Source organism: Chiloscyllium punctatum, chromosome 7, assembly GCF_047496795.1.
Source record: "Chiloscyllium punctatum isolate Juve2018m chromosome 7, sChiPun1.3, whole genome shotgun sequence".
NCBI lineage: Eukaryota > Metazoa > Chordata > Chondrichthyes > Orectolobiformes > Hemiscylliidae > Chiloscyllium > Chiloscyllium punctatum.
Window position 1 is genome coordinate 122,038,071 of NC_092745.1, and position 25,660 is coordinate 122,063,730.

The 25,660-nt window shown below is 43.3% G+C and overlaps 1 protein-coding gene across 2 annotated transcripts in view; it reads left to right on the plus strand.

Annotated features, from left to right (window-relative positions):
- Positions 1-25,660, plus strand: part of LOC140479487 (outer dense fiber protein 2-like) — an 85,239-nt gene that overhangs the window by 16,152 nt on the left and 43,427 nt on the right. For both annotated transcript variants that reach the window (XM_072573319.1, XM_072573320.1), the window contains exons 7-12: positions 6,821-6,952; positions 9,267-9,341; positions 9,468-9,539; positions 9,633-9,749; positions 19,609-19,794; positions 20,313-20,422. In XM_072573319.1, the coding sequence (XP_072429420.1) occupies positions 6,821-6,952; positions 9,267-9,341; positions 9,468-9,539; positions 9,633-9,749; positions 19,609-19,794; positions 20,313-20,422 (692 nt within the window). The remainder of the gene's footprint in view (positions 1-6,820; positions 6,953-9,266; positions 9,342-9,467; positions 9,540-9,632; positions 9,750-19,608; positions 19,795-20,312; positions 20,423-25,660) is intronic.

The window sequence follows — 25,660 nt, forward strand, 5'->3', positions numbered from 1 at the left end:
AGGGCCCGGGTTCAATTCCAACTGTCTGTGTGGAGTTTGCACATTCTCTGTGTCTGGGTGGGTTTCCTCCAGGTGCTCCAGTTTGCTCCCACAATCCAAAGATGTGCAGTTTAGGTGGATTGGCCATGCTAAATTGCCCATAGTGTCAAGGAATGTGTAGGTTAGATGTGTTAACAGTGGGAAATGTAGGGTTATAGGGAAAGACAATAGATAATAGGTGCAGGAGTAGGCCATTCTGCCCTTTGAGCCTGCACCATCATTCAATATGATCATGGTTGATCATCCTTAATCAGTATCCTGTTCCTGCCTTATCTCCATAACCCTTGATTCCACTATCCTTGAGAGCTCTATCCAACTCTTTCTTAAATGAATCCAGAGACTGGGCCCCTACTGCCCTCTGGGGCAGAGCATTCCACACAGCCACCACTCTCTGGGTGAAATAGTTTCTCCTCATCTCTGTTCTAAATGGTCTACCCCGAATTTTAAGCTGTGTCCTCTGGTTCGGCACTCATCCATCAGCTGAAACATGTTTCCTGCCTCCAGAGTGTCCAATCCTTTAATACTCTTATCTGTCTCAATCAGATCCCCTCTCAGTCTTCTAAACTCAAGGGTATACAAGCCCAGTCGCTCCAGTCTTTCAGTGTAAGGTAATCCCGCCATTCCAGGAACTGACCTCGTGAACCTACGCTGCACTCCCTCAATAGCCAGAATGTCTTTCCTCAAATTTGGAGACCAGAACTGCTCACAGTACTCCAGGTGTGGTCTCACCAGGGCCCTGTACAGCTGCAGATGGACGTCTTTGCTTCTATACTCAATCCCTCTTGTTATGAAGGCCAGCATGCTATTAGCCTTCTTCACTACCTGCTGTACCTGCATGCTTACCTTCATTGACTGGTGTACAAGAATACCCAGACCTCTTTGTACTGCCCCTTCACCTAAATTGAATCCATTTAGGTAGTAATCTGCCTTCCTGTTCTTGCCACCAAAGTGGATAACCCTACATTTATCCACATTAAACTGCATCTGACCACTCACCTAACTTGTCCAGGTCACCCTGTAATCTCCTAACATCCTCCTCACATTTCACCCTGCCACCCAGCTTAGTATTATGAGCAAATTTGCTAATGTTATTACTAATACCATCTTCTATATCATTAACATATATTGTAAAAAGCTGCAGTCCCAGCACTGATCCCTGCGGTACCCCATTGGTCACTGCCTGCCATTCCGAAATCGAGCCGTTTATCACTTCTCTTTGTTTCCTATCAGCCAACCAACTTTCAATCCAAGTTAGTACTTTGCCCCCAATACCATGCGGCCTAATTTTGCTCACTAACCTCCTATGTGGGACTTTATCAAAAGCTTTCTGAAAGTCCAGGTACACTACATCTACTGGATCTCCCTCATCCATCTTCAGAGCTACGTCCTCAAAAAATTCCAGAAGATTAGTCAAGCATGAGTTCCCCTTCATAAATCCATGCTGACTCTGACCTATCCTGTTATTACTATCCAAATGTGTCGTAATTTCATCCTTTATAATAGACTCCAGCATCTTTCCCACCACTGAGGTCAGACTAACTGGTCTATACTTTCCTGCTTTCTCTCTCCCACCTTTCTTAAAGGGTGGGGGGTGCTCATTGGAGGGTCGATATGGACATGTTGGGCCTGTTTCCACACTGTAGGGATCCTGTGGATTTATTGCCATTTTGATTATTGATGTCCAGTAGTGGCATTTCACTAGGTCTGTATTAGTTGGTTACCACTGAAGACCTGCAAAGCTGTAAGCTATACAAATATATGCATTCACCACAAACCACAAACTAGTGCTGTGTCCAGGGCATGTTTGTTTAATCGTTTGTGGGCCAGCATTTATTGCCCGTCCTTCGTCACCTTTGAGAAGGTGGGGGGTTGAACTGCCTTCTTGAACCGTTGCAGGCCATGTGCTGTGGGTTGACCCACAATGCCTTTGGGGAGGGAATCCCAGGATTTTAACCCACCGACAGTGAAGGAACAGCGATATATTTCCAAGTCAGGAATGGTGAGTGGTTCAGGGGTGAACTAGCAGGTGGTGGTGTACCCATGTACCTGCGACTCTTGTTCTTCTAGATGGAAGTGGCCGTGGGTTTGGAAGTTCGTGTCTGAGAATCTTTGGTGAATTTCTGCAGTCAATCTTGTTGACAGTACACACTGCTGCTGCTAAGCGTCTGTGGTGGAGGGAGTAGATGTTTGTGGATGTGGTGCCAGTTAAGGAGGCTGCTTTGTTCTGAGTGTTAATATTCTACATGTTTAGTTTTAATTTGACTCTTATTTTAATTTGAGCCAAAACTAAAGACTTACAATAAGACTTGGGATGGTTTCAATTGGCTTGAGTTCTTGACTCTAGAAAAGAAAAGGCTGAGGTCTGTCTAATTTAGGTTTCCTAAGGTTAGGGAAGGGTTTGAAAGAATATACATGGAAAAGCAGTTGTCCTACATACAGGTTGAAGGACAGAACTAGAATTATAAGTGTAAGAAGATTGTTAATAAATTCTACAGGGAATTTGAGAGAAACTTCCCTTGAGGTTTTCTTTTCACTCATTTATGAGATGAGTGATGCTGGCTAGGCCATAATGTATTGCCCAGAGGGCAGTTAAGAGTCAGCCATATTGCTATGCGTCTGGAGTCACATGTCGGTCAGCAATCTCTTTCCCGAAAGAGAATGTGAACCAGACTGTTTCTCCCACCCACCTCCAGCAGGTGGCAGCAGTTTCATAGTCATCCTGAGTCCCGATTTTTACTGGATTCATCTTCCACAGTGAGATTTGAACCCAGCTCGATAGAACATTCCCTGGGACTCTGGATTAACAGTCTAGCAATAATCCCACTAGGACATCGCTGCCCTTGCTACCACAAGAATACATAAAGTGAATAGAAGCATTTGAAATTAGTATAAAAGAAATAAAGTCTTGCTTCAGCCATACAGTGTGCTGAATACGGTGTTAAAAATCGCACAACACTGGGTTATAGTCCAACAGTTTTATTTGGAAATACTAGCTTTTGGAATGCTGCTCCTTCATTAGATAGCTGTGGAGCAGGATCATACGTACTATGTACAGTTTTAGTCTCTAAAGGGATATACTTCCACAGGCAGCATTTCATATGGCTGGTTCCCGGGATGAAGGGGATGAGTTTTGAGGAAAGGTTTATTGAGTTATACCTGATTAGGTTAGATTCCCTAAGCCCAGAAACAGGCCCTTCAGCCCAACAAGTCCATAAACCCTCCGAAGAGTAACCCACCCAGACGCATTTCCCCCTGACTAATGCACCTAGCACTATGGGCAATTTAGCATGGCCAATTCACCTAACCTGCACATCTTTGTGACTGTGGGAGGAAACCGGAGCACCCGGAGGAAACCCACGCAGACATGGGGAGAATGTGCAAACGCCACACAGACAGTCACCCAAGGCTGGAATCGAACCCGGGTCCCTGGCGGTGTGAAGCTACAGTGCAACCACTGAACCACCGTGCTGCCCATTGGCCATCAGAAGAATGAGAGGTGATGATAGTGAAGCATATCAGATTCCACTGGGGCTTGACAGTCGATGTTGGACAGATCAGAAATTGCAGGAACAAAATCAGCAGCTCTGTGGAGAGAAAGCAGAGTTAACATTTCAGGTCCAGTGACCCTTCTTCAGAACTGTTTGTAGCTGGGGAAGGGTTGGTACATATGCAAAGGTTTGGTGGTGAGGGGGGGAAGAGTTAACGATTAACGACAGGTAGAGGCGGACCTCAAGGCGGGAGAAAAACAGTTGGGCAGATATAAGAATGGGTAAAGGTCAGCCTGGGAGTGTCAGTAGCTGTTAATGGGGACTGTTAGTGGCTGACAGTGGGTTGTTTATGGGAGCAGCCTATTTGATGACAAGGTCAGGTGGGTGGGGCTTGGATAAGGACATAGGACAAGGAGCTGAGGTCCTAAAATTATTGAACTTGATATTCAGTCCTGCAAGGTCCCCAAGAAACTTAGCTGTTGTTATTCCAGATGTGGAAACAGACCCTTCGGTCCAACCTGTCCAAGCTGACCAGATATCCCAACCCAATCTAGTCCCACCTGCCAGCACCCGGCCCATATCCCTCCAAACCCTTCCTATTCATATACCCATCCAAATGCCTTTTAATTGTTGCAATTGTACCAGCCTCCACCACTTCCTCTGGCAGCTCATATAACTCTATGACTCAATGTTGCACTGAGCTTCACTAGAGCACTGTAACAAGCCTGAGACATAGGTGTTGGCCAGGGAACATGATGGTGTGTTGAAGTGGCAGGTAACTGAAAGCTCAGAGTCAATCCTGCTGTCAGAACATAGGTATTCTTCAAAGCGACCATTTCTGATTCCCAGCATCTGCAGTTCGTTGGGATTTATTTTCCTGATGGAAGGATATTATACAGGGCCTTGGTGAGGCCAAACCTTGAGTACTGTATACAGTTTTAGTCTCCTAGTCTGAGGAAGAACATTCTTGCTATTGAAGGAACCCAGCAAATATTCACCAGACTAATTCCCGGGATGACAGTACTGAGATATGAGGAAAGACTGGAGCGACTGGGCTTGTACTCGCTGGGGGTGGGGATCTCATAGAAATAAATGAAATCCTGATGGAATTGGACAGACTAGATGCGGGAAGAATGTTCCCGATGTTGGGGAAGTCCAGAACTAGAGGCCACAGTCTAAGAAAAAGGAGTAAGCCATTCAGGACTGAGAGGAGGAAGAATTTCTTCACTCAGAGAATCGTGAACCTGTGGAATTCAGTACCACAGGAAGATGTTGAGGCCAGTTCATTAGATTTATTCAAGAGAGAGCTGGACGTAATCCTTGCGGCTAAAGGGATTAAGGGGTATGGGGAGAGGGTAGGAGTGGGATACTCCGATTGCATGATCAGCCATGATCATATTGAATGGTGATGCAGGCTCGAGAAGCTGAATGGCCTCCTCCTGCACCTATTTTCTATGTTTCTTCTTGTGGCAGACTTTAGAATGGGAGGGGGGGGGCACAGTATAAAAATAGGCAGTGTCTGCTGGCAGCTGTGTATGTGGCTAACCTGGGTGTGCACAATTCCTGCCCTGATAAGTCACCTCTGTAACATTTGGATAACATCCAATGCAAAGGCTGCATCAACTCTCTCGTTGTACAGCACACTGAGTGCTGGGCGCAGTTTTGGTTTATGAAGGAAAATGGAAGAAGCACATAATGTGTGAAGAGATGAAGCTGAAAATATTGAAACTTGGTTCAGTGGGGAGTGTAGGGGGAGGAGACAGAGAAGAGTTAAGATGAGGTGGTGAAACAGCATGGGGGCGATTCCCCTCCCCCTTTCTGCCCTCTCCGTTCTCTCTCCTCATTCCCCTCGCTATTCACAGTCCCACTTCTTTCTCAAGATTAAATAAATGCTTCAAAGAGAAGGCATCCCCAGGTTGTAGCAAACACAATATATCTGAATTTTACTTTGTGTGAACGGAAAAGACCAGCTCCAAGACTAATATTGTAAACTTAAGTTAGGGCAACCAGGTGGACATGCAAGCTGAGCTCGGTGAAATGGATTGTCATGCTAAGCTAAAAGATTAATCAGTAGAGATGAAGGTATGGACATGTAAGGGGATATTTCAGAACTATCAGAGTATGTATATCCCTCCAATAAGTTCCTACAAGAAACTAGGGAAAGCATCAAACTTAAGGAAAAATATAATTGTCCAAAGATAAACAGCAGGTCAAATGATTTGTTAGAATATAAAAAAAAGTAGATCATAATTAAAGTGTTAATAAAGAAAAGGACATCGGAGAAGGAGCTGAGGTCCTAAAATGGTTGAACTCGATATTGAGTCCTGTAGCTTCCCTCCCCATCACTCCTCCCATCATTTGTGTACCCTCCCCCCACCACTTTGCTCAACCCCTCTTCTCTGGCTGCCCTCGCACCTCTTCCCCCCCCCCCCCCCCCCCCTCATTCTTGGTCGCGTTGCCCCGGCCACAGTCACACCCATGTCCTGGTTAAATATGCATGTGTGAATTTAAAAGGTGCACAGGACCCATGAGCCGCTATTAACATAAGAGGACTCCTATTTAACTTAGAGATGAGGGCAAATTTTCTCAGTATTTTGAGTTCTTCATCTCAGAGACTGGGTCAATGTGTACATCCAAAACCGAGTTCTTAGAATCAAAGAACCATTGAGTCCCTGCAGTGTGGATGCAGGCCATTCTTCCCATTGAGTCCACAATGACACTCCGAAGAGCATCCCACCCAGACTCGCTCCCTCCATCCCTGTATTTCCCAAGGCTAATACATCTCACCTGCACATCTTTGGACTCTAGGAGAAAACTGGAGCACCCGGAGGAAACCCACGCAGACACAGGGAGAACATGCAAACTCCACACAGACATTAGCCCGAGGGTTTAATTGAACCCGAGTCCCTAGCGTTGTGAGGAAGCTATGTTAACCACTGAGCCACGGTGCTGCCCAAGTTAGACAGATATTTGATCTACATGGGAGCGGAGGGTAATGGGGAAAGGCAGTAAAGTTTTGTTAAATCTACAATCAGATCAGCCATTGACCTTATTAAATGGTTAAGCTGGCTTTATGGTCTAAATGGCCTCACCCTTCTCTTTCTTATGATCTTAAGTTGGGTAAAAATGTGAGGGAAGAAGTAGTGTATGTTGATGGGGTTAGGTGAAGGGCGATAAGAGGAGGGACATAAACACTGGCAAACATCTGTCAGATTGAGTGCCTATGTCTGTCTATAAGTTTTACATGATGATTAAAAATTAATTTAGCTCAGTGTATTTTGCCATCTTTGTAGGTGAATCAAATTCCAGCCTCGGGGTTTAGTGGATTTACTGCAGACAAGAACATGTTTTTAGAGAAGCTGGAAAATTTCAAGATTGCAAGTCAAAAGTTACAATTTCTCTTCAGGGAAGGATGGATTTCCAAGGTAGGCGAAACTTTGTTGACCTTCAACGCACACACCCCCCTTCCAAAAAATATGGCTTCAGATAAAGTTAGATCCTTGATGAATAACAGGGTGTGATCAATTCTGAGTAGAAAAAAGATTACAACTGTGTCGAGCACCTTTCAAGTGCAAAGGAAGTTCTGCGATTATTATGTTCTGTGTAAATCGCTAACTGTAGATGAGAGTTTGACAGAATTTGGTATTAGGCAAAAGGTGAGAGCATTTGTAAACTACAAACTTTGAGCCAAGTGTTATTTGTGTTTCTGGATCTACTGTTAACCTGCTGCTTGGTTTACAGAGTGACCACATTTCAAACATACTTCTTTGGGCCTTAGGGACTACAGGACATCCTGGAGTCACCGAGGTACCTGATAAATACAAGTCTTTCCTTTGTCAGTGTTGCTGTGATTTGTGATTCCAGTAATTACTGAATCCCTGGGTGATTAACTGATGTGAATGGAGATAATACACACGAGCGAGGATAATACATCACCTTACTATGGAACATACCATGCCATTTTGTTTTTAATTTCAAAAATATACTTTATTCATAAAAAGAATTCTTCACATATATACATAGTCATAAACACAGTTTGGTTCTGTGCAGTAGCATAGCAAGTAAACAAACATTGGAGTTTGACTCTATCCAAACAAACCAAAGGTATTTTTTTACTTGAAACATGCTATATTTACATTCATTTGAGGTATTGAGGTCATTTTTTTTATTTCAAAAATATACTTTATTCATAAAATATTTTGATGATCTGTACAATTGGTGGTGTCATTCATAGGCGCACCTTTACATACAGAGATCGGAATTAATCATTCGTATGTACAGGTCTGTATGTTTACCATCCAGATATTTAGCTGAGGCTTCAGCAGAGCCCACTTATTGAGTGGGCCCCCTGTTGTTCTTTGGCAGGCAGACGTTACACGGTGGTCTTTCCCCACCGCGCCTTGGGTGGCAGCTTTGAGGCCAATGCTGTAGCACAACCTTCAATTTCAGGAACTCTGCCTCAGAAATATTGCAAGAGGACTGAACTGCCTCCTTCCAACACACCCCTGCAGCTCACGTGACCCACTTTTTGTTTGTCGTGCTAAACATTTTCCCTTTGTCTTCCTCCCTGTAGTCTTTCACCTATGGTGGTGGAATATTTTCAAGATGGATTTGAGGATAGTTTTTGAAAAAAAACACATTCGACTGTTCTAACGTCTGCTAATTTAAGTCAGGCAGCCAATAGGTTCATTAAGAACTTCATAGGCAACGGTTAACGGAACTTGGCAGGCATTATTCAGTCAGCATTTGAATTCCTGAAATGGTGAGGGGCAGATTAACTCTCTGGGGCTCAGCAGCTGATGGAAGGCTGGAGGAGAGTTCCATACATCCCTAAGAAGTCTGCCTGTTTGAGAATGTGTGTAACCAAAGGCAGTGTAGCAGCAGTGATAGCCTAATTGTCTTTGGGTTGTATAATTAGTTTTCAAAAAAATGGCTGATAGTTCGCTTTCCTGTTGTAGTGCCCCCTCTGTTACTTACCACATACTGCAATCATCTGCTTCTATTAATCTGAACGGTGTTCTGACTCACTTTGTTTTTGAAAAACCTATCCATCATCCTTGGACAGGGAACTTGTTTCCATGCCAACTAGGGGAACATTCAGGCCAAAAGTTCAGTGAATATTCCCAACCAGATACACAGGTTTGGGACCAGGGGATATTCCCAGCTCCTGTTTCCTGCCCCATTCCACTCCAAATATTTCTCACAACTCGCTATTTTTGGAATACAGTCCCTATCATGTGGACAAATGCAGTAGCCATTTTGCAGCAATAGTTATTTACTGCTTTTGAATAAATTCTGCCCTCTTTACTACTTGATTTCATCGAACTTCAACTACCCTCAGCTAAAGTACATGGTCATAATTTTATTAAAAGGCAAAGTATTAATTCAGCAGTATAATAAGATTTAATTTATTCCATTACCCAATCTATCATCTGCACAACTCACTAAGACTCCTATCAGCTCTTACTAATAGTGCTCCATGGTATTTATAACGTAAATATGCTATAATTGTCTTTTTTTCTCCTGGCACACCAACTGGAGTTAAGTTAGTTTCTTGAGGAGAGGAATTACCTCAAATTCAGAAGAAGGGGAATAATCCATGACTGTAATGATTATTTGAGTTGGACTTTCCAAAGTTATTGTGGATAAGATACAAGGATAATGGAATTTTTAGGCAGTTGCTACGTCTGCTTGTTTGGGAATGTGAGGCCACATTCTAATCTAAGTTTATCTTTCTAGCCTTGTGTGGATTGTACCAACAGACAAATTGAAGTGTTGACACAGAAGCTGACAAGATGTGAAACTGAAAATATTGCAAGTATTTTACTTTCATCAATCCTAAAAATAAACACATTGTTCTAAATTGGATCAAACACACAAAAATGGATAGGTTTCATATGATTTTTTGCATTATAGTAGTGTCAAAACATTGTTTTGCAGCATTTGAAAAGAAAACTCCAGCATGTTGAGAAAAATGCGAAAGAAGCTTTGGCACTGTGTCAGATGGAAAAGGTACAAGGATATTGGAATTTTTCTTACATAACCAGAATAAATTAAATAATTATTCACAGGGGTTAATTAATGCAAATTGCATTTTATTTCCAGGTTAATTCTTGCTTTGTAAAGCAGCTGTCAAAGTCTGTTGAAGCAACCCAAGCCCGTCTACAAGAGCAGCTTAGAAACAAAGATGGCAGGAACAAGAGAATGTCAAATCAGATCCTGGTAAGTTCTTCTTCAAAATAGGGCAAATCTTGAATAAAATTGCAGTAAAATTAAAGGTTACAGAATAATAAATCACTTTTACATTTGATGGACACAGTAGAAAATTTGAGACGGACTTTGAGGGAAATGACTGGCTATGACTTTTTCATCTTGAAAATCTCCATAGGCAACTCTACAGCCCCTAACTGTCTCGATTAACAGCTAATCACCCTTCCAGCCAGATTGTTATTGACTCAATTGTCTTTCCAACTGCTCTTCTCTCTCTTTGGGTTCTATCCCCACCTATCCATACTCCTTACCACCTCCTTCCACCCTATCTTCTGTATATAAACCAACATTTTCCTAGCTACCATCAGTTCTGAGGAAGGGTCACCAGACCCAGAACGTTAACTCTGATTTCTGTCGATATGGAGGGTCCTGTGTTGGACTGGGGTGGACAAAGTCAGAAGTCACACAACACCAGGTTCATACTCCAGCAGGTTTATTTGAAATCACAAGCTTTTGGAGCACTGCCCCTTCAAGTCTTCACCTGATGATGGAGCAGCACTCCAAAAGCTTGTGATTTCAAATGAACCTGTTGCACTATGACCTTGTGTCATGTGACTTCTGACCTGATTTCTCTCCAGAGATGCTGCCAGACCTGCTGAGCTTTTCCAGCAATTTCTGTTTTTGTTTCTGATTTACAGCATCTGCAGTTCTTTGGGTTTTATTTATTTTCTGTAGATAATGTTTAGGACGTTAATAAGATGATCTGTAAGAGGTTTCAATTTGTGACCAATAAATAGTCTCATTCATGATGTGAAGCTATTGGCATGACACAGCACATAAGCATGGCCCTAATCAGTGTACGCAAGGAACTGAGCTCTGCACAATGGATTTGTACAATGGATGTTTTTACTACATTCAAAGGTGCTGTGTAGATGCATGTTACTGGTGTGAATAATTCTGTCTTTCAAGCTCCACAACTTAATTCATGAAGATGTCAGCACCAACATGCTGGAAGAGATCAACAGGTCAAGCAGCATACATGGGGAGAGAACAAAGATTAATAGTTTGGAATTTGTTCATAACTTGTTCAGTCTGGTTTTGTTGAGTCTCTCTCAGGGATATTTAGGGATGGCTGCTCAATTGGGCAGCACGGTGGCACAGTGGTTAGCACTGCTGCCTCACAGCGCCAGAGACCTGGGTTCAATTCCCGCCTCAGGCGACTCTGTGTGGAGTTTGCACATTCTCCCCGAGTCTGCGTGGGTTTTCTCCGGGTGCTCCGGTTTCCTCCCACAGTCCAAAGATGTGCAGGTCAGGTGAATTGGCCATGCTGAATTGCCTGTAGTGTTAGGTAAGGGGTAAATGTAGGGGTATGGGTGGGTTGCACTTCGGCGGGGCTGTGTGGACTTGTTGGGCCGAAGGGCCTGTTTCCACACTGTAAGTAATCTAATTCCGGCCTTGTCGGCAATGCTCACATCTTAAGAATGAAAGGAATTAGTAACGGGTTCAAGGTGTTATGGACAGTGGGCAGGAAAGTGAAATTGAGCCCAAGGTCAGATCAACTGATTGTATTAAATGGTGGAACAGGCTTGAAGGACTGAATTGTCCACTCCTGCACCTCGTCCTTTTGTAGAACAAAAGCACAGCTGATGCCAGCACAAGTTGGCTCAGGGCAGAGTGTGATTGCAGTGGAGTCCTTAAGCAGTGGTTGGACCTGTATTTAGATATACAGAGGGTACTAATCCCTACTTTAGCGTTGGATACTGCTGGCATTTCTCTTTGTCGAGGTTGGCTGTGTTCTAATTCATTATAAGCAGGTACCACGGTGATGTAAGCTGGAAAGCTGTATCTAGGTTAAAGACAAGATACTTGTATATTGATATCTTTAATGTGCAAGTTGTCCCAACTTAAAGACAAAAGATGCACCAACAGCATCCTCGACCAGGCCAACATCCCCAGTGTTGAGGTATTAACCCCCCACCCGTCCTCCTTGCATTTCCCCCCCACTTCCAAAAAATCAGCTGGGCACATCGTCCCCATGATTAACATGAGACTCCCCAAGCAGGTACACTACTCCCAGCTCTGAAACCGCAGGCGAGCCCCAGGTGCTCAGGGGAAGTGCTTCAGTGATAACCTCAAGGTCTCACAGGGAAGTGTAGCATTCCCACAGACACCTGGGAATCACTGGCCCAAGATCATCCAAAGTGGAAGAGGAGCATTCTGGGAAGGCATCGAGCATCTCAAAACTTGCCCTTGGGTAAAAATGGGAGCCAGGGGAAAACAGCGAAAGGAGCATCCTACCCACCACTTCCCATGACCACCACCTGCCCAACAGCCTGTAGTAGTGCATTGGTCTGTACAGCACCTACGGACTCACCCTGAGAGTGGAAGAGAGTCATTCTCGACTGTGGGGGACTGCTGTTGATGACAGAAACTTTGACAGTATGGTTCAGATCAGAGTGACAAACCATTCACATGGGTTAGAAATGGGCTGAGCTTTGAAATTTCAAATCAACTGCAGATAGTTTTTGATTACGACTGTAATCTGTGTTGTGCAGACATTATTGTCCTCTAATAAATCTTCTTCCTAAGAGAATAGCAGCACTAATTCAGATTTCTAAAACAATGTTTGATCCTGCTAATGGGACAAGCTCGAAATTTCGCAACTAAATATAAACACAGACGCACTATTATATTTAATCTTTGATCTTAATTACCTGAGAGGTTTCATAAAATTGAACAATGAGTATATTACAAGAGCAATAAAATTTTATCAACGCAAATTACTGTTCCATTTGATTTGATTTTCACCCTTTTCACATAATCTACCTAATTAACATCTGGAAGAGCAGATGGTCAAACAATGCTCCATCATTCAGAAAGGCGATAGTCATGATGGAGAGAATTGTTTATATTAATAGGAGACTGGGTTACGATCCCTAGATCTGAAGAGGTTAAAAGGATGTTTCTTTAATGTATCGAGGGTGATTGGCAGGAGTAGAGTTGGGGATATCTCTCGGGTAATCCTAGGGCAAGGCAACACAATAATTGTGAGATTCCATGTTAGATCTACATAGGGACAAATAACCTTCCCAAAGGAAGTTTGAGTTTAAAGGCCAATGTATGATTTCACATTTTGAGAAGAAAGGACTAAAATTACTGTTGGCTAAACTGAATCTTTATTAGCAACTTAACCATTGAATACTACTGTCTCCATTGCTTCATATGTCTAAGTCCTGTTGTTCTTTAAGTAGGGCACCACAGTGGTTAGCACTGCTGCCTTACAGCACCAGGAACCCAGCTTTGATTCCACCCTCGGATGGCTGTCTGTGTGGAGTTTGCATGTTCTCCTCGTGTCTGGGTAGGTCTCCTTCCATGGTCCAGAGATGTACAATTTAGGTGGATCGGCCATGCTATATTTCCCATGGTGTCTGGGAATGTGCAGGCTAGGCGGATTAGCTACGGTCAATACACTTACAGGGATAGGGTAGGGGAATGGGTCCACATGGGAATGCTCTATGGATGGTTGGTATGGACTCAATAGGCCAAAGTCCTTTCACACTGTCGGGATTCTAAAATGAGGAACAGAATGTGCAGTTCTCCATAAATCAGTCCTAAGTGATTCCCAGCTCCCAAGGGTTCATTTCTGTTCTTTTCCTTTGTCACCTTGGCAACATCTGCTCCAAGAACAATTCTTCATAATGAGAATATTGTTGGAGATCCTCCCCATAGCTTAAGCTTTGTGAATCTTCCAGCCCCATTTCAACTCATCATAAATGCAGCCTTTTCAATTCAGAGTATAATGCAGACAAGTGCAAGGTGATACGTTTTGGGAGGTCAAATGCAAGAGGAAACTATACAATAAAAGGCAGGATCCTTAGGAGCATTGATATGTAGAGGGTAATTGGGTGCAAGTCCATAGCTGCCTGAAAGTGGAAACACAGTGGATAAGGTGGTAAAGAAGGCATACAACATGCTTGTTTTCATCAGGGCATTTAATATGAAAGTTGGTAAGTCATGGGGCAGTAGCACAAGACTTTAGTGTTGACCACATTTGAAATATTGTGTGTAGTTCCAGCCGCCACATTACAGGAAGGAAATGAAGGCTTTAGAAATGGTGCAAAAGACATTTTTTTTAGATTAGATTACTTACAGTGTGGAAACAGGCCCTTCGGCCCAACAAGTCCACACCGCCCCGCCAAAGCGCAACCCACCCATACCCCTACATCTGCCCCTTACCTAACACTACGGACAATTTAGCATAGCCAATTCACCTGCCCTGCACATCTTTGGAATGTGGGGGGAAACCGGAGCACCCGGAGGAAACCCACGCAGACACAGGGAGAATGTGCAAACTTCACACAGTCAGTCGCCTGAGGCGGGAAATGAACCCGCAGTGCTAACCACTGCGCCACCGTGCCGCCCAATTTACCAGGATGCTGCCTCGATTGGAGTTTATTAACTGTAAGGAGAGATTGGACAAACTTGGGTTGTTTGTACTAGAGCATCAGTGTCTGAGGGGCGACCTGGTAGAAACATATAAAACATATGAGAGGCATGGATAGGGTGGTGGTCAGAGTATTTTTCCCAGAAATGTCAAATGCTCAGGGCCTCAGTTTAAGCTGAGAAGGGAAGGGTTTGAAGGATATCTGTGAGATGATTCCTTTACACGGAGGGTGGTAGGTGCCAGGAACTCACTGCCAGGGGAGCTGGTGGAATCAGATGTGACAGGAATGTTTAAGAGGTATTTAAACAGACACATCAAATTCAGGGAATAAATGGATGTGGACCACATGCAGGCAGATACGATTAGCTTAGAAGAGTATCAATGTCTGCAGAGACATGGTGGGCCAAGGGGCCTGTTTTTATGCTATATTATTCTATGTTCGACTTATGATTATGAGCTTCTACACATTTTCTGATATGGTGAACTGTAAAGACTTACATAAGAACTAGGAGCAGGAGTAGGCCGTCTGACCCTTTGAGCCTGCTCCACCATTCAATAAGATCATGGCTGAACTTTCTGTGGCCTCAACTCCACTTACCCGCCCACTTACCATAACTGTTACTTCCTTTACTATTCAAAAAATTATTTATCTTAGCTTTAAAAGCATTTATTGAGGAAGCCTCAACTACTTCATTGGGCAGGGAATTCCACAGACTTACAACCTTCTGGGTGAAGAAGTTCCTTCTCAATTAGTGCTAAATCCGTGCTCCCAAATTTGGGGGCTATGCCCTCTTGTTCTAGTTTTAGCCGCCAATGGAAACATCCTCTCTACTTCTTTCTTATCTATTCCCTTCATAATTTTATATGTTTCTATAAGCTGCCCCCTTCATTCTTCTAAATTCCAATGTGTACAATCCCAGCCTATTCAGTCTCTCCTCACTAGCCAACCCCCTCAACTCTGGAATCAACCTATTGAACCTCCTCTGCACTCCCTCCAGTGCCAGTACATCCTTTCTCAAGTAAGGAGATCAAAACTGTACACAGCCCTCCAGGGGTGGCCTCACCAGCACTCTGTACAGCTGCAGGATAACCTCCCTGTGTTTAAACTCAATTCCTTTAGCAATGAAGGACAAATTTCCATTTGCCTTCCTAATCGCCTGTTGTACCTGCAAACCAACCTTCTGCAATTCACACACAAGGACACCCAGGTGCCTCTGCACAGCAGCATGCTGCAATTATTTACCAGCCAAATGATTGTTCTTTTTACTGTTATTCATACTGAAATGGATGACTTCACATTTATTAACACTGTATTCCGTCTGCCAGACCTTTGCCCACTCACTTAAACTATCTGTGTCCTTTTGCAACATTTCACAGGCCTCTGCACACTTTGCTTTACCACTCAGCTTAGTGTCATCCTCAAATGTTGGCACACTATACAAGGTCCCCAATTCCAAATCATCTATGTAAATTGTGAATAATTTTCGGTCCCAACACTGATCCCTGAGGTACACCACTGTCACTGATTGTCAACCAGAAAAGCACTCATTTATCCCCGCTCTTTGCTTCCTGTTAGTTAACTAATCCTCTATCCATGCTAATCCATTGCCTGTAACGCCTTGCATCTTTATCTTATGCCGCAACCTTTGTGCAGCAACTTGTTAAATGCCTTTTGGAAATCTACTGGGTCCCCATTGTCCACCATGCTCATAATGTCTTCATAGAATTCCAGTGGGTTAATTAAACATGACCTGTCTTTCATGAACCCATGCTGTGTCTGCCCAACAGGACAGTTTCGATTTAGATGCCTTGCTATTTTTTCATTGTTAATAGATTCAAGCATTTTCTCCACGACAGCAGTGAAGCTAACTGGTCTATAATTCCTCATCTTTTGTCTACCTCTTTTTTAAACAGTGGTGTCACATTTGCTGTTTTCCAATCTGCTGAGATCGCCTCAGAGTCCAGCGAATTTTGGTAAATTATTACAAGTGTACTTGCTATTTCTCCCGCCATCTCTTTAAGACCCTGGGATACATTCCATCAGGGCCAGGAGACTTGTCTACCTTTAGCTCCATTAGCTTGCTCAATACTACCTCTTTCTTGATAATGATTGTTTCTAGGTCCTCATCTATCTTCATCTCCTTATCAATTATGGGCATGTTATTAGTGTTCTCTACTGTGAAGATTGATACAAAATACCTAATAAATGCCTTGGCCATTTCATCATATCCCATAACTAGATCCCCCTTCCCATCCTCCAAAGGACCAATGTTTACTTTAACCATTCTTCTTCATTTTACATATTTATTGAAACGTTTGCGATGTGTCTTTATATTCTGTGCTAGCTTATTCTCTTTTCTTTATGACTTTTTTTGTGGCTTTCTGTTGAACTTTAATCTTCTAGTTCCCAATCTACTAGTTTCCCGATGATCTTGGCCACTTTGAATGCCTTCTCTTTCAATTTGATACCCTCCCTTATTTACTTAGACACCCCTGGCAGATTACCCCTTTTCCTACAGTCCGTCCTTTTCACTGGAATATACTTTTGCTAAGCACTTTGAAAAATTGCTTTGAAAGTCCTCCATTACTCGTCAAGTGTCCCACCGTAAAATCTTTGTTTCCAGTCTACTTTAGCCAACTCCTCCCTCATCCTATTATAGTCTCCCTTGTTTAAGCACAGGATGGTGGTATTGGATTTTATCTTCATACGCTCCATCTGTATTCTAAATTCTAAATACAATCACAGTATTTTAAATACTGTGATCGCTCCTGCCAAGACGAGCCTAACAATGAGACAATTAACTATTCCTGTCTCATTACACAGCTTTAGATCTAGGAAAGCTTGCTCCTTCAACGGTTCTATTACATACTATTCAAGAAAACTATCACAGCCTGTAGTTTGTCTCTCTGTCTTTTCCTTTTACACTCTCTCTTTGTCTCTGTCTTTTTCTGTCTTTGACTCTGTCTTTCTGTCTCTCTCTAACCACCACTATAACCCACTCAGACCCTGACTTACTCATCCAGCTGTGATTTAGGGAAGCCTGTAACCTGATCTTTACAATGATTTGCTCTGTACCCCTTGCCTGTGACAACACGAACCACATGGGCCTGGTATCCAGGTATAAATGTTAATTAGTTGTTTTTTTCAAAGGACAGCTCTATCCTATTCTGGAATGAAAAGGGCAATTCAAAGGATACCCTTTTATAAACTGAAGTTCTTAATACTTCCTTTCAGTTAATCAGCTGCCTCCTTCATTATCTGCAGATGTGAGTGCCATTCACTTTCATTTTCACCAGTAATACAGTCTAGGTGCCCCATAATCTTTAGTGTTCCCATTAACTGGCAGACTGGGCCACAGATCACATGACCTTCATATTTTTCCTAAATTTAAAGGCCATTCCAAGATATTATAATCTCAGGAACCATATACCTGTAGTAACTAAGCTGGTACCCTTTGGTCCAACCAGTCCGTGTCAAACATAATTCCAAACTAATCTAGTACCATCTGCCTGCTCCTGGCCCATGTTCCTCCAAACCTTTCCCATCCACGTACTTGTCCCAAATGTCTTTTAAATATTGTAACTGTACCCATATCCACCACTTCCTCAGGAAGTTCATTCCACACATGAACCACCCTTTGTGTAAAATATTTGCCTCTCGTGTCTTTGTTAAGTTGCTCTCCTCTTACCTCAAAAATGTGCCCACGTAACTTGAAATCCTAGGGAACAAACAACTACCATTAACTCTGTCTAAATTCCTCATAAAATATAAACTTCTAAAAGATTTTGGGCAATAAGTTTGCTCAGACCTTCAGACAACAGATGAAGAGCCGCAAATAAAAGTTAGAGGATAGTGGATATCTAAAATAGATTACATCTGTGCTGATCTGTACATAAAAAGTAATTATTAAAACTCTTTACTGTATTGATTAGCAAGATCAGCATCTTTTCCCCTTGGTCTGAGTGGCTTACTAAGCCATTTCTGAGGGCCGTTAGGAGTAAACTACATAGTGCCTGGAGTCACCCACAGTGTAGGGGGTAGATTTCCTTCCCTTAATGATTTTTGAACTTTTAAATTAATGGTTGTTTCATGGTCACATCACTTGAGGTTATCTTGCAGTTCCAGATGAATTGACTGAATTCAGTTTCCACCAGGTGGCATCATGGGGTTTGAACCCGTGTCCCAGCACATTAACATAGACCTCAAGATTACTAGACTAGCAGCATTACCTCTACACCACCATCTTTCCCGAAAATGTGCATTTATATGGCATCTTTAACATAACAACATTTCTCAAAGCTTATTGAGAAGCTTTGAGAGGCGAATTATCAACTAAAATCTGAACTTGAGTCATAGAAGATGTTAGAGCAGATGACCAAAAGGTTGATTACGGTAAGGAGGAGAGAGAGTTGGAGAGGTTTAGGGAAACAATTAATGTAATTGTCTTAAAATGAGGTGTGCACTAGGAAGCCACAAATATCTGCTTTTTTTCTGATTTAAACCATGTAAAGGCTGTTGTCATTAGAATAAGAGTAGCTCAGTGGTTAGTATTGCTACCTCCTAGCACCAGGGACCTGGGTTCAATTCCAGCCTCAAGCAACTGTCTGTGTAGAGATTGCACATTCTCCCTGTGTCTGTGTGGGTGTGCTCCAGTTTCCTCCCACAGTCCAAAGATGTGCAGGGTAAGTCGATTGGCCATGTTAAATTGTCTGTAGTGATGATTTGGAGATGCTGGTGTTGGACTGGGGTGTACAAAGTTAAAAATCATACAACAGCAGGTTATAGTCCAACAGGTTTAATTGGAAGCACTAGCTTTCGGAGCGCTGCTCCTTCAGTGCCTGATGAAGGAGTAGTGCTTCCAGACTATAACCTGATCTTGTGTGAATTTTTAACCTTGCCTGTAGTGAGCAGGGTTATAGATTAGGGAGGTGGATCTGAGTGGAGTGCTGTTTGGAGGGTCAGTATGGACTTGATGGACCAAATAGCCTGCTTCCACACTGTAGGGATTTTATAATAATGTCTCCTATTTTTTACGGATTAGAATGGCGCTGGACTCCTACTTTTTACACATATACCTATTGCAGCAACAACGATTTAGAGTTTTATAGATTGTTATCACAGATGATTGAATGTCTACATTTTAAAAACTATAATGTAAGGTTTTTTAATTCAGTCATGGGAAATGGTCATCGCCAATTATTGTTCATCCTTAATTGTCCATGAGATAGAGGTAGCAAGCTACCTTCTTGAACCTCTGCAGTCCTTGGGGTGTAGCTAGACCGACTATGCTATTTATTTATCCTCCTGCTGTGTTTTGAAGTAGGCTCCAATGTTCTGCTGTCACTTCCTGTGTTGCTGTTTTGTGTGTGCTTGAGGACATCTTGTGGTTGTTGTGTGACATGTCACCCTATCTTTCAATATTTCAGAAATTTGAGGGCACAGTGACTGGCCATAAGTTGCAGATCGCCCACCTTAAATCCCAGCTGCTAGCTCTGAAAGATCAGCTTGCCATGGACAAAGAGGTTCTGAAGAAGGCAACACGAGCTCAAAGAAAGAGAGCAGAGAGATTTGAAGCTGCTGTGGAAGAACTTAATTCCCAGTTCAAAGATAAGGTGACTATTGTATATACCATTTCTGGCAATCGGAATTTTACTTCTTGCTTCTTAATGTTGCAAAAACGAAAATTTTTGTCGTCCTGAGTGTTTGAATCAAAGAGTCTAAAAGGAGTTTGGTTTGAACATCAGTTTGTTCTGAATTCAATAATTCCAGCTGTTAAAGGGGATGCTAACATTAAATTGGCTGTGCCCTTATTTGCAATTTTGGCTCCTCAGCATCTCCAGAGTTTAGATGAGAGTGGTGCTGGAAAAGTACAGCAGGTCAGGCGGCATCGGGCAAAAGCTCAGCATCTCCAGAGTTTAGATGAGAGTGGTGCTGGAAAAGTACAGCAGGTCAGGCGGCATCGGGCAAAAGCTCAGCATCTCCAGCCCAGGGCATTGAGCTGATGTCATCGTGAACCCAGGTGACTCTGAGCACACCACAGATCAAACCCTTTGTGTCGTCCTGTCTCTTTCTGTTTAAACATCCTAATGAAATTACCTGGCTTCTTTTTGTGCACTGTGAAATGTTTCAGGATCTGAAGTTGCGAGAGGTTCGTCTGGCCGTTGAAACCCAGAAGAAACAAAACGATTTGGTTTCTGCGGTAAAGGCCCAGTTGGAAACCAAAGTTTTTTCCCTTTCACAGTGAGTTGAGCTGATTTGTTAGAATTTAATAAATGCGGTGAACTGCGATAGATTCAGTCCTCACACTGATAACTTTCACCTTTTCTCATATGGAATTAATTGTACTTGGATCCATTGTATGATAGAGTCATAGAAATGTACAGCACGGAAACAGCAACTCGTCCATGCCGACCAGATATCCTCAAATAATTTAGTCCCATTTGTCAGCATGAGACCCATATTCCTGTCGGGAGGAACTTCACTAATTCAAAGAATACGAGCGGCAGGATTTCGTTCGGTGTAATCAAATTCCGGATGACCGAATGCCGCATAACATTGTTAAGCCAAGCATTGGGAACTTGCAACCCTGTCTGGATAATCTGAAACTCAGTTAATCGAATGCCAGATAATCGAGGTTCCTGTGTAAACCCTTCCTATTAGGGTGGCACAGTGGCTCAGTAATTAGCACCCTGGGTTCAGTTTCAGTCTTGGGCGACTGGCTGTGTGGAGTTTACACATTCTCCCTGTGTCTGCATGGGTTTTTTCTGGGTGCTCCAGTTTCCTCCCACCATCTAATGGTTAGGTGAATTGGCCATGTTAAATTGCCCATAGTGTTAGGTGCATTAGTCACAGGGAAATGAGTTACTCTTCAGAGGGTCAGTGTGGACTTGTTGAGCTGAAGGGCCTGGTTCCATACTAGGAAATCTAATCTAACCTGTTCATGTACCCATCCAGATGCCTTTTAAATGTTGTAATTGCACCAGCCTCCACCACTTCCTCTGGCAGTTCATTCCATACAAACACCACCCTCTGTGTGGAAAAGGTGCCCCTTAGGTCCCTTTTTAATCTTTTCCCTCTCACCTTAAACCTGTTATGGGCCAGGCCAGACCCCCAACCCCACCCCCAACACATTTCAAGAAGGGTAGCTCAGATCCTAACTTGCTAGTTGTTTTGAGCAGATGTCTCGTGGATATTCCAGGAATGATGCAGCTGGTCAAACCACTTAATTTTAAACAAAAATAATTTATTTGCAAGATTACTGAATGAAATACAAAGACAAAAGAACAGAATATAAAATAACTTTACTTAAAAACCCAACAGACTATCTCAACTGAATGATGCAGTTTCCAAAAACTTGCAACATCTCCATAAACACCCCTTGGGAAAAAAAGGTACAAACACAGGAGAAGGAGAAATGTCAGAGGGATTCAGCATGGAACAGAACACCTCCTTCCATGGAGCTGTTTCTTTGACCAGCAGCCTCAAAACTGACTGACAGCTTTCTCCGAACAACTAGACCTCCCAAAAACCAAACCAAATAAAAGCTGACCTGGGAGAACTGGCCACTCCCCTTTCATTGTACAAGTTTTTTTAACTTAAAAACCTTCTTCAAGTAGATCAACCCAGACATTTTGGCAACTCTGCCTTGGACAACTCTTATGGAAAAAGAACAAGGACTTCACAACCTTGTTTGAAGAGCAGCATCATCTCAAACCTATGCCCTCTATTTTTGGATTCTCCCACTCCAGAGAGAATACCTTGTCTATTCACCTAACTATGTCCCTCATGATTTTGTAAACATCTATAACATCACCCCGCAGGTTCTGAAGCTCCAGCGAAAGGCAAGGACTGATTAGGGATAGTCAGCCTGGCATTGTGCGTGGGAAATCATGTCTCACAAACTTGATTGAGTTTTTTGAAGAAGTAACAAAGAGGATTGATGAGGGAAGAGTGGTAGTTGGGAAATATATAGACTTCAGTAAGGCTTTCTACAAGGTTCCCCATGGGAGACAGATTAGCAAGGTTAGATTTCACAGAACACAGGGAGAACTAGCCATTTGGATACAGAACTGGCTCAATGATAGAAGACAGATGATGGTGAAAGAGGGTTGTTTTTCAGACTGGAGGCCTGTGACCAGTGGAATGCCACAAGGATCGGTGCTGGGTCCTCTACTTTTGTCATTTACATAAATGATTTGGATGCAAGCAGAAGAAGTACAGTTAGTAAGTTTGCAGATGACACCAAAATTGGAAGTGTAGTGGACAGCGAAGAGAGTTACCTCAGATTACAACAGGATCTTGACCTGATGGGCCAATGGGCTGAGAAGTGGCAGATGGAGTTTAATTCAGATAAATGCAAGGTGCTGCATTTTTGGGAAAGCAAATCTCAGCAGGATTTATACACTGAATGGTAAGGTCTTAGGGAGTGTTGCTGAACAAAGAGACCTTGGAGTGCAGGGTCATAGCTCCTTGAAAGTGGAGTCGCAGGTAGATAGGATAGTGAAGAACGCGTTTGGTATGCTTTCCTTTATCGGTCAGAGTATTGAGTACAGGTGTTGGGAAGTCACATTGCGGCTGTACAGGACATTGGTTAGGCCACTGTTGGAATATTGCGTGCAATTCTGGTCTCCTTCCTATCGGAAAGATGTTGTGAAACTTGAAAAGCTTCAGAAAAGATTTACAAGGATGTTGCCAGGGTTGGAGGATTTGAGCTATAGGGAGAGGCTGAACAGGCTGGGGCTGTTTTCCCTGGAGCGTCGGAGGCTGAGGGGTGACCTTATAGAGGTTTACAAAATTATGAGGGTCATGGATAGGATAAATAGACAGTCTTTTCCCTGGGTGAGGGAGTCCAGATCTAGAGGGCATAGGTTTAGGGTGAGAGGGGAAAGATATAAAAGAGACCTAAGGGGCAATGTTTTCACACAGAGGGTGGTACATGTATGGAATGAGCTGCCAGAGGATGTGGTGGAGGCTGGTACAATTGCAACATTTAAGAGGCATTTGGATGGGTATATGAATCGGAAGGGTTTGGAGGGATATGGGCCAGATGCTGGTAGGTGGGACTAGGTTGGGTTGGGTTATCTGGTCGGCATGGACAGGTTGGACCAAAGGGTCTGTAACCATGCTGTACATCTCTATGACTCTATGAAATCGCCCCAGCCAAAAACTTGGATTGTTGTCACTAACAGTGGCTGAGGGGCGACCTAATAGAGTTTATGAGAGGCAAAGATGAGGTGTATAGTTGGACTCTCAATCCTGAGGCGACATGTCAAATGCTAAAGGGGCATAGGTTGAAGGTGAGAGGGGAGAAGTTTAAAGGAGGTGTGCGAGGCAAGTTTTTTACACACAGGATTGTGGGTGTCTGGAACACACTGTCAGGAGAGATGGTAGCAGATACAGTAGCAATGTTTAAGAAGCATTTAGACAGACACATGAACAGATAGAGAATAAAGGGATGCAGATCATGTGCAGGCAGATAGGATTAGTTTAGAATAGCATCCTGGCCAGCACAGTCAAGCTGGGCTGAAGGGCCTGTCCTGTGCTGTTCTATGTTCTATAAGCTTGATCATCTACCTATAAAAATCTGTGAGGGTGTCATTATATCATTCATTGTCATTCATTTCACTAGAATCACATGCCACAGAAAGGATAGCAGACCCCGAGAACACCATCACCAAATTGGTAAGGGAACCAAGAGTTGTGGGGTAAAGACAGGTAACAGGAGCTGAAGATTATCAGATCAGCCATGATCTCAATTGAAAGGCACAGCAGATTCAATGGGCTGAATGGACTACTTTTGCTCCTGTGCCTTATGATTTTCTCTTACCTTCACGTTTTCTTCCAGGTCACACACGTTCCTGATTTGGAATTGTGTATCACTGTTCCGTCACTGGGTTAGAATTCTGGTGCCTTATCTGTCTCTGAGGGGGTACCTGCTGTACCTCAAGAGGCATCTCACCATCAGCTGTTCAAGGGCATTTAGGAATGGACAACAAAGTCTGATCTTTCTGGCGATGTTCACATTCTGTGAACAAATATTACAAAAAAAGAGTCATCGAGTCATAGAGATGTACAGCACGGAAACAGACCCTTTGGTCCAACCCGTCCATGCCGACCAGATATCCCAAACCAATCCCGTCCCACCTGCCAGCACCCGGCCCATATCCCTCCAAACCCTTCCTATTCATATACCCATCCAAGTGCCTCTTAAATGTTGCAATTGTACCAGCCTCCACCACATCCTCTGGCAGCTCATTCCATACACGTACCAACCTCTGTGTGAAACAGTTGCCCCTTTGGTCTCTTATTTATCTTTCCCCTCTCACCTTAAACCTATACTCTCTAGTTCTGGACTCCCCAACCCCAGGGGAAAGACTTTGTCTATTTATCCTATCCATGCCCCTCATCCTGGATCTTTCCCCATCACCCTTGCAATCTTTATTATTTTAGCGAGTTTTGAGAAGATTTGTAGCTCAGGTTGACGTTTTGGATGTAGGTTTGCTCGCTGAGCTGGAAGGTTCATTTCCAGACGTTTCATTACCGTACTCGGTAACATCTTCAGTGGGCATCTGTCTGGAAATGAACCCTCCAGCTCAGCGAGCAAACCTACATCCAGATCTTTATTATCTTTTTCATCTTACACTGTATGTATATGTGTGTGTGTGTGTGTGTATATATTCCATTATCTTTCGAGGATTGTAAATAAACTGCTGGAGAAACTCGGCAGAGGAGAGAGAAACTGGAGTGTTTTTGAGTCCAATGTGACTCTTCTCTTCAGCTTTTCCTTTACAAAGTTGCTGCTGAAAATGCTTTTGACCACCCTTATAGACTGCGCAAACCAGATCGTCATAACTTGCTGGATTCAAAAGATGGTTTCTCATCTTCCTGTTTATTCTTCTGCTAAGTATCTCTCTCCTCCTGTCATATCTCATCTATCAAAACTCATTGTGTGCCCTTTATTTGCCTAATATTTCCAGACCAAAGGGGTAGCCATGGGCACCCGTATGGGCCCCAGCTATGCCTGTCTCTTTGTTGGCTACGTAGAACAGTCCATCTTCCGTAATTACACTAGCACCACTACCCACCTCTTCCTCCGCTACATTGATGACTGCATTGGCGCCACCTCATGCTCCCGCGAGGAGGTTGAGCAATTCATCAACTTCACCAACGCATTCCACCCTGTCCTTAAATTTACCTGGACCATTTCTGACACCTCCCTCCCCTTCCTGGACCTCTCCATCTCCATTAATGATGACCGACTTGACACTGACATTTTTTACAAACCCACCGACTCCCACAGCTACCTGGATTACACCTCTTCCCACCCTACCTCCTGCAAAAATGCCATCCCGTATTCCCAATTCCTCCGCCTCTGCCGTATCTGTTCCAGGAGGACCAGTTCCACCACAGAACACACCAGATGGCCGCCTTCTTTAGAGACCGCAATTTCCCTTCCTACGTGGTTAAAGGTGCCCTCCA